We start from the raw sequence: 8,679 nt of genomic DNA, 5'->3' as shown, positions 1-8,679 counted from the left end.
ATATATATATATACACCTATTTTGTCACATTCATGATTAATTGTTTAAATTAGTATATCATTTTAGGAATGTACTTTATTTTTTACTTTATTTTTTTTTCCCCAATATGTTTTCCCATACAGTGTGTTATAACCCGTGTAGAGTGAATGGAGGATAGCTTAAATAGTAAAAGTTGATTTTTACAGTCCTTAATGTAGCACTGGGAAGGGCTCATTAGCAATTTAAGAAATGCATCAGCCAAAAGCTTCTCACCTTATACTTTTAGGACAAGCCTGAAGCAAGCTTTTTCTTTTCTTCCTTTCTTTTTGTCTTTTGCTTGTTACCTGTTTCCTCCCCCCACCCCCATTCTTTAAAAGAAACACTTTCTTTTTGACCCATTCATTTCAATATTGAAGGTATGTTCTCCATTCACCTTGAAAGAAGGATTCCAGCCAGCCTCTCCACTCCCGCATCGCATCCCAGTCCACAGCATAGGTAGGAATTGTCCCTCCCCTAAACCAGCCCGTGTGGGAGGAGCTTGCTTTCCTCCCCTCAAAACTAAAGTGTATAACACTCTGGAGAGACCCACAATGTGTGTCAGAGGACCGTCTTAGCTCCAAAAGTAGATGACTGATCCAAATCTGGTGTCTGTATTAACTACTGACTGCAAGATACGAGAAATATCGATTCACGCGTTTTCATCCCAAGTAAGGACGAGGTGAGCATCTTCTAATTTCAGAAGATATTCTTCACATTCTGTATCTATTGTCTTATATATCTCTAATAAATAGTTCTCAGATTCGAATGTTGTCATTCAATTTATTTTCTAACAAAAGTTGCTTTTTATTTTTTTTATTTTTGAAAGAATAATGCAGCCCTCATTTGTTTTGCGCCCCAGCAGTGCGTCATGGACACATTTACGCACGGACTCCTTTGAGATTTGTGCGGTTTTTTAAAGCCCACAGTGGAGGCCTTTTGGAATCTGTGTGTGGGCTTTTGACTCAGACACACTTTCTGTGGAGCACTTCTGTAAGAAAGAAATGTGGAGAGACGCTCTCCAACAGCGCACGCTGACTGAACCTCTCTTGTATGTTCACAGGATTTTCGATTGTTGGATAGAATGCCGGCGATCATCAGTAAAAACTCCGATTTGGAGTTTGATTCCTTACAACCATGCTTCTATCCGGACGAGGACGACTTCTACCTCTGTGGTCCCGACGCTGCGCCACCGGGGGAGGACATCTGGAAGAAATTCGAGCTGCTGCCCACTCCGCCCCTCTCTCCGAGCCGCGCAGCGCTAGCGGGAGAGCCGGCGGCCGCAACTGCCTCTTCAGAGGCAGATCCCCTCGGCTTCAGCTTAGGGGACCCCCTGGACTGGGCTTCTGAGCTGCTGCTCCTGCCCGAGGACGACATATGGGGGGCATCCGACGACGGGGACCTTTTCGGCTCCTCTGTGGATACAAATCCCAACAACATCATTATCCAGGACTGTATGTGGAGCGGCTTCTCCGCCAGGGAAAAGCTGGAACGAGTGGTAACGGAGAAACTGGGTAAGGCGATTTCAACGGCATCGGCCGGGGGAAGGAACGCGTACGTCAGGGTGCCGGAGGTGGTGAGCCGCAGCTCGGTGTCGGAGTGCGTGGACCCCGCGATAGTGTTCCCCTTCCCGGTGAACAAGAAGAGCAGCAGCAGCAGCAGCAAGGACGCATCTGGGACTGTTAACGCGTCCACAGCGAATGGAAGCGCAGCTAGTGACTCCGGTAAGAATCAGATGAACACCGTAATATAATTGAATATAATTGTTACACTTTTTTTAAAGCGATTTCTCAAAAATATTAACAATGTCACACGTCTTCTCCGAATTTTCACACATTACTGTTATTATTTGAAGTCTGGTATATCTGTGAGACAGGATCTTGTTCATATGACTGGCCCAAAATCCGATTATCCCGTCACATTCGACACGCACACACACGCACGCACGCACACGCACGCACGCACACGCACGCACACACGAGCCTGCAATTACACACGCATGGAAGCACACAGACGCACACTGGAGTAGTGACACAGTGAACCGTGGTTTTATGTAATCAGCGGGCTCTTCATCCGGCAGATGGCAGTAAAATAGGGAATTGTGCGCTTTGCTGAACTCAGTTGGCACCCGAGCCAAAAAAAAAAAAAAAACACCACAGCAGCAGGCTGCAGGAGGGGGAGATGAAAAGGTTTTCAATAATGTGATGATCTGATAAAAGTGTGCCGTAAATGCTTTCATTACGCATGGATGAGGGAGACAATTTGAACGCAGTTGGTGATAAATTGGAATTTAAACAGCTTGGCCAAAATGTAGCTAACTGAATGAATATCATAGACTATAAGAGTCTTTTACAACAATACAACAGGAGGCAGTTGTGTGTTAGATTGGAAAATTACCGTGCATTGCTTTTGGACTCGTATCTCCCTTTCCCCTGTCCCAGGAGCTCCCTAAATAAACACTCACACAAGTCCTTATCCGTGTGTTTTTGCTTGGAAAACAATGCTACAAAAGCCCCCGGACTTGGCACAGAATCCAGACTCAGTCAGTTCTGCCTCACACCTCCTCTGCAGTAAAGGAAAGAAGTCACTGAGTCCTGGTTGATTCTTCTTCTTTCTTCCCCCCCTTTTTTTTTCTTATTTTGGGGTGGGCGGGGTGGGGGAGTGTTTTGAGCAAGCGCTCCGCTCTCGACAGCTGTCTTCCTGGCGCCACTCCAGTTTTGGGGCTTAAATTGTGGTGATCCGATGGCCTGCCGCCCCACCGTCTCTGCGCACTCTGCCCCCAGACGTGTCCATCTTCTGTTTTGGAGTTTACATTTTTTCTTTTTTTTAATGAAAGGAATACACACCTTTAAAAGAAGAGTAGTATGGGATCCTTTCAGTTTGGCCCATTTCAAAATTTCAACCCCCTTTTAATAATAATAATAAGAAAAAGTCAGTTTTACAGTCAAATTGCCAAGTGGAAGAAAGAACATGTAAAAAAAAAATATATATATATATATATCCTCTGAATTGCATTCAATGAGCTGTTCCTTTCTGAGAGTGAAACACCAAAGAGGCTCACATGTGGCAGAGTCAGCCACACCCCCTTCCCAGCTCCCTTCATTCAGCCAGCTGTGCTCAGCTTTGTTTTGATGTCAGCAGCAGTCTGTATGAGCGATCAGTATGTGTGTCTGGTGTCTGAAGTGGGTTACCATAAGCTGTAAAATGCCACACTCCACAGATGCTCCTGGGCTGATAATGAAAGCCATTATCACAAAGGCATTTTAACTGCGACTCACACCCTCTGCCTTCTACTTGTTCACTTCCAGGCACTCAAAAAAAAAGCCCAACAACTTATGTTTGTTCAAATTCGGCTGATTTGCTCAGTTTTAGTTCTTCTCCAGTGTAGATGTTGGACGGTATCAGATTTTCATGATTACCTGAAATATATGGTCTCTCGACCAAACAGCTTGACAGCTGCAGTTGTAATTAAAGTGATGGGCCAGCCCAGCCTTCATTGGACTTTTCAGTAGGACATCTGGACTGTCTGTGTTTTTCGTAACATTCAAATTGGTCATACTTCAGATGTATGAGAAAATATTGACTTTCCTTCAGCTAGCTGACTGGCAGTGCTCATCAACAGGTGAAGGAGGGGGCAGAGCAGTGCTCTTCTGCCCTACAACCAAAGAAAGCTGGTCTACCACTTTCTCTGGCCTCTTGTTAAAAATGACTTCTAACCACTTTTTGAGGTCTTGAGTGCATGACTTGTTAAAACCTTTGAGTACCTGGACGCTGGTATCCGGCATATGTGTACTCCGTCATATGCCTAGACTCTGTTAAATCTCTTTCTACTATCTCAAACACTCAAAGTATTACCGAGGTTGCGGTAACAGACTGACGGCATTAGACTAATACTGTCTCATCTCGCCGAAGATTAGCAGAGGTTTTGAAGAAGGGAATTGGAATACAACTCAGAACTCCAGTCTGTCTGCTCAGTGCTGAGTATGAACATGCCAATGCCTGCAGAGCAGATTAGCTGAGAAGTGACTGACATTAAGCATAAAGACATTTTTGCCTGAGCTAACGGCGTTGAGCAACGTCCTCTCCCACACGCATTCCTCACTTGATCGCACTAATTTATGAACATATTTACCTGTCACCTGCTGTCACACGTTGATTGAATCATGGGAATATTTTGCATATCAGTGACGAAGTCTGTTTTGTTCTTGTTTTTCTCCCAGAAGAGGAAGACGAAGATGAGGATGAGGACGACGAAGAAGAGGATGATGAGGAGGAGGAGGAGGATGAGGAGGAAGAAGAGGAGGAAGAGATCGATGTGGTTACAGTAGAGAAGAGACGCTCCACAATCAGCAAGACATCTCCCATGACCACAGGTATAGGAACCATCTGTGTTAATCCCAAGAGCCAAGATGCAAGAGGGATTGTCTCAGGATCTGGGGTCGTGAGTCGGTTCATCAGCCGGGCCCCTCAGGAGCTCATCCTGAAAAGGAGTTCGGTCCATCAGCAGCAACACAACTACGCGGCGCCCTCGCCCTATGCCTCAGATGATGACCTGACCCCACCTCCAAAGAAACAGAAGACAGAGACATCGCGCCCTCCCATCAGAACCAGTTCATCGTCCTCTACATCCTCCTCGTCGTCCTGCACCTCTGCCGCCAGCATCGCGGGGGCCCGCAGCAAGCGCAGCACCAGCGGGGACAGCAGTCCGCGCGGTAGCTCCGACTCCGAGGACAGCGAGCGCCGACGAAACCACAACATCCTGGAGCGCCAGCGACGCAACGACTTGCGATCCAGCTTCTTGACCCTGCGCGATCACGTCCCGGAGCTGGCTCACAACGAGAAGGCGGCAAAGGTGCTGATCCTGAAGAAGGCAACCGAGTACGTTTGTTCACTGGAGACGGAGGAGATGAGGCTCCAGCAGGAGAAGGACAGGCTGCAGGCTCGCAGGCAACACCTCATGCGCAGGCTGGAGCAGGCTAGGACTCGCTGACACACAACCGCTACAACATGAAACCCCTCGCATAGACCCTGGAGGAACCCCGCTCACCATCCCGAACTCCAGACATAGGCCTATAAACTTAAGCACAGACACACAGGCCTTTATATCTGTTGGACTTTTGCACACAGAAACACTAAAATCTCAGAGGACATTTATCGTCAGATGCCGCTACACAAACCTGAAAGAGAGAAGAGAAGAGGATGCACAGGGGGGGTGGGTGTGTTGGGGGGGGGGTCGCTGGAGGAACGCTCAGACTTTTACTGCCGCCACTTTTTTTGCACATTTGTTGACGTTAAGAATGTTTAGGGTTTACTTTTCAATCCAGTCACATCGAGGAAAGACAAAAAGAGAAAGAACGAGGAGGGAGACAAGAGACACTTTTTTTTTTAGTCTTCGCTCCCTCTGGTTGTTGTTGTTGTTGTATTATATATATATATATATATATATATATATATATATATATATATATATATATATATATATATATATATATATATATATATATATATATAACTTCTACATGTATGTTTGTTTTTGTTTTTTTTTTGTACTCACTGTGACACCAGCCTGGAATTGCATGATTCCACACAGGGATGGGTGTTGGAGGGCACTTTGCTTGGAGAGTTCAGCAGTGCACGCTTACATTTGCCTTCATCACTGCAAAACTGAAAAATGAAATGTAAAAAAAAACAAAAAACTGATGACCGAGGCGTCATAGCAGACACAAACAAAGCCACTACAGGTTCTTTTTCCCCCTCACTCTTCTCACACTGGTGCTCAAACCAAGTCAGTGGATGTATAACTGTGCACCTTGCTAGGCGACACTTTTGTATATAACAATAGTGTACAGACAAAATACACTCAGATCTGCCTTGTTTTATATTGTTTTTTTTTTTTGTTTTGTTTTTTTTTTAATATTCAAGTCAGGAAGCTGCCAATAACTGGACTGTAAGTTTATATACCTTTAAATGTACTGTAAGGTCTCAGTTTATGAGTCAGAAAAACTTTGTAATATAACTGCATATTTTTTTCCTTCTCTTTTTCTTTTTTTGTATATCACTACGTTTTACACATTTATTTGCTTTTTAGTGTGATACATACTAAATTTGATACTTATATTTTCGTAAGAGAATGCATTCTTGGTAGATATCACTTTATCTTGTCATTTTTCTCTCTTATCAGACAATTTTTTTTGTACAGCAGATGTGTTCTATCCACATGTACCTGGATTTCCCACCTGCCCCCCTTTTTTTAAACTTTCCTCTTTTGTTGATATTTTTAACTATCGGGTGCATAGAACTGGGTAAACTGATATGTTTGGTTCTTTTTTCACTACATTAAATGTACCTTTAGTGCTGCAACTCATGGCACTTTTGAAATACCTCATTTTGAAAAATAAATAGACAAAATTTCCTGACTTTTTACGTCTGTGTCTTGCCTCCAAATTCCTGTATTTGTTGTGGCTCCTCTCAGAAGCCTCATCCTCACAAAGAAAGAGCGCGTCTTCTGAATCCTCTCTGTCTCTGCACCCTGCGGCTGCCCCCCCCCCCCCCCGCTCTCAAGCCTCTCACACCCATTCCTACACGCGCACACACACGCACACGCGTGCACGCACACACACATTTCCACATCTCTCTCCGTTTCCCTCTCTGCTATACACAGCTCTTCCCGCTACATTGTTCAGGCTGCTGCCATGGAAACTGGAGCAGCTGCTAAGTAGCAGACACGAGAGTGAGTCTTTTATTTGTTAGTAGTCTGTGTATTCCTGCCCGCGTCTGCGTGCGTGTGTGTGTGTGTGTGTGTGTGTGTGGATATGAATGCAAATGTTCTTATGTGTGTCTACCTTTTGTCGTGGTCTGTGTGTGGCCCCCGGTGCCTGATATTGCCGGTGTTGTGCACTGCCTGCCATGATGCCAGGACAAGTCTCGATACTGTTTACCAACATCAGCCACATGGCTTTGCCCTCCTCCCCTCTCCTCCATGCTCTCCCCCCCAACCCCCCTTCGATCCGCCGTCCCCCTGTGACTTCAGCGCTGGGCCTCGGCCCAAAAATGTGCCTTGGAAAAGGGATTTCTCTGGAGATGGCTGAAAGAGAAATCTATTGCTATGGTCAGCACAGTCTTTTAGTGAGCTCACAAAAAGAAATGGACACGGTAAGAGGGGAAATACACTGCGTAAAAGCACACCATGTGGGTGATTTTGAGGAACTCTTTTAGTCTAGGAAGCTGTTCCATTTTTTGCCAGTGATCATCTTTAGCAAAAGCACCTGAAACACTCATTTATAGCTTCACAGTCTCTGGGTTTTAGGATTACATAGATTTAATGACAAAACCCAACTGAAAGGGACGCCATGGAGGTGCAAGCGTCCAGTTTCTTAAAAGAAGTGAAAAGGGAACAAAGCATTGTAAATGACTTATGTTTTGTCACTCCAATTTGATAATCTGATATGTAGTTTGTCTCTGACATCATCAAATAGTGCACTTGTTTAATACTTTGTATATGCACAAATATTGTGCTTAAATTCAAAACTGATGATATTTTAAAACTTTTCTGTTGAACCTTTTTGAATTTACCACTTTAGTTCAGTGTCATGTCAATGGCTTTTATGACAATGGTTTTCTCATAAACTATAACCTTAGAAAAATACTAAGTTTGCTGAGTGACGCCACATTGAAAAACATTTTAAAAATCATTTAGAAGTTTGACTCCATTGGGTAGTTATGTTTTTTTCATAAAAAAAGGAAAAATAAATCTTATAGTTTTGGTTATAAGAATGTTAACGGTGTATCTATGTGTTTGATTTTTATGAAGTAGTGCAAATATTCAAGCTAGATTAAATCAGTTAGCAAGCCTGACTGATAACTTAGAGCTGGAACTTGGTTTAGTTGTGTAATTCCACCAACACGCCTTGTTCACTTTCCTCTACGGTGCAGTGGATTACATCATTTACACTTTCCAAATAGTACCAAAATATGTGGTAAGTACCACTAAGTAATTTTTGTAGCACTGTAGAACAATATTTATATATAAAAAAAAACATAAATACTGAGAAAAGCCTACATAGACTTTTTCACGGTGAAATCTTGTGCAGCCAGATGTTTTGAGAACTGAGCGGACTATACCCTAAAAGTTTGGGTCGGAAATTTAGTGAATGGAAACATTGCATGAAACCTTCACATAAGCGACAACACCATGAAGATTGATGACTCTGGAGTCGAGGCAGCCCAAAACTGAGCCTCTCACAGGGGGCGGCGGGGACTGCTGTATTACATAACAGGGGTCTGGCGTCTTTGTGTGCACTTACAGTGCATGTATGGAACAGGAGTCGGGCGTCTTTATCTGTCTACGAGTTCATGTTGTGACCTCTCCTGGGACTTCCCCTCACCATCTGCCCGCTGAATTCATCCTACTTGGTTAAAGCAGACAACAAGTTCGCAGACAATAGCAGTGAGCATGCAGGAGGGGAAAGCAAAACACTATATCCTAACAGACACACAATGGGCTCGGCTGTAATATGAGCTAACAATACCCAAACAGCAGTGTCCAGTATCACACTTCCTGTTTACACTATAAGTTCAAACTGCTTCCTCTTCAGAGACACGCTCACTGCCGACACATTTTAACTGTAGTTAATCTCTCTGAAATGAGGCTAATTGGTTTAGAAG

The 8,679-nt window shown here is 44.1% G+C and overlaps 1 protein-coding gene across 2 annotated transcripts; it reads left to right on the top strand.

Moving 5' to 3' along the window:
* The first annotated feature begins 562 nt into the window (after nt 1-562).
* On the top strand, nt 563-6,438 carry mycn (MYCN proto-oncogene, bHLH transcription factor). 2 transcript variants are annotated; one of them, XM_088001966.1, is made up of 3 exons: nt 563-686; nt 1,079-1,739; nt 4,236-6,438. In XM_088001966.1, the coding sequence occupies exons 1-3, from the start codon at nt 606-608 to the stop codon at nt 5,003-5,005; spliced, it is 1,512 nt and encodes a 503-aa protein (XP_087858092.1). In that variant the 5' UTR covers nt 563-605; the 3' UTR covers nt 5,006-6,438. The 2 variants fall into 2 exon arrangements, with proteins under 2 accessions (XP_087858092.1, XP_014847334.2); XM_014991848.2 differs by having other exon boundaries at nt 576-697.
* Nucleotides 6,439-8,679: the final 2,241 nt, after the last annotated feature.

The sequence above is a fragment of the Poecilia mexicana genome, unplaced genomic scaffold, assembly GCF_051168715.1.
Source record: "Poecilia mexicana isolate PSO_F unplaced genomic scaffold, ASM5116871v1 scaffold_21, whole genome shotgun sequence".
NCBI classification, from domain to species: Eukaryota; Metazoa; Chordata; class Actinopteri; order Cyprinodontiformes; family Poeciliidae; genus Poecilia; species Poecilia mexicana.
Note: the sequence above shows the minus strand (reverse complement) of the source record. Positions and strands in the feature narration are given on the sequence as shown.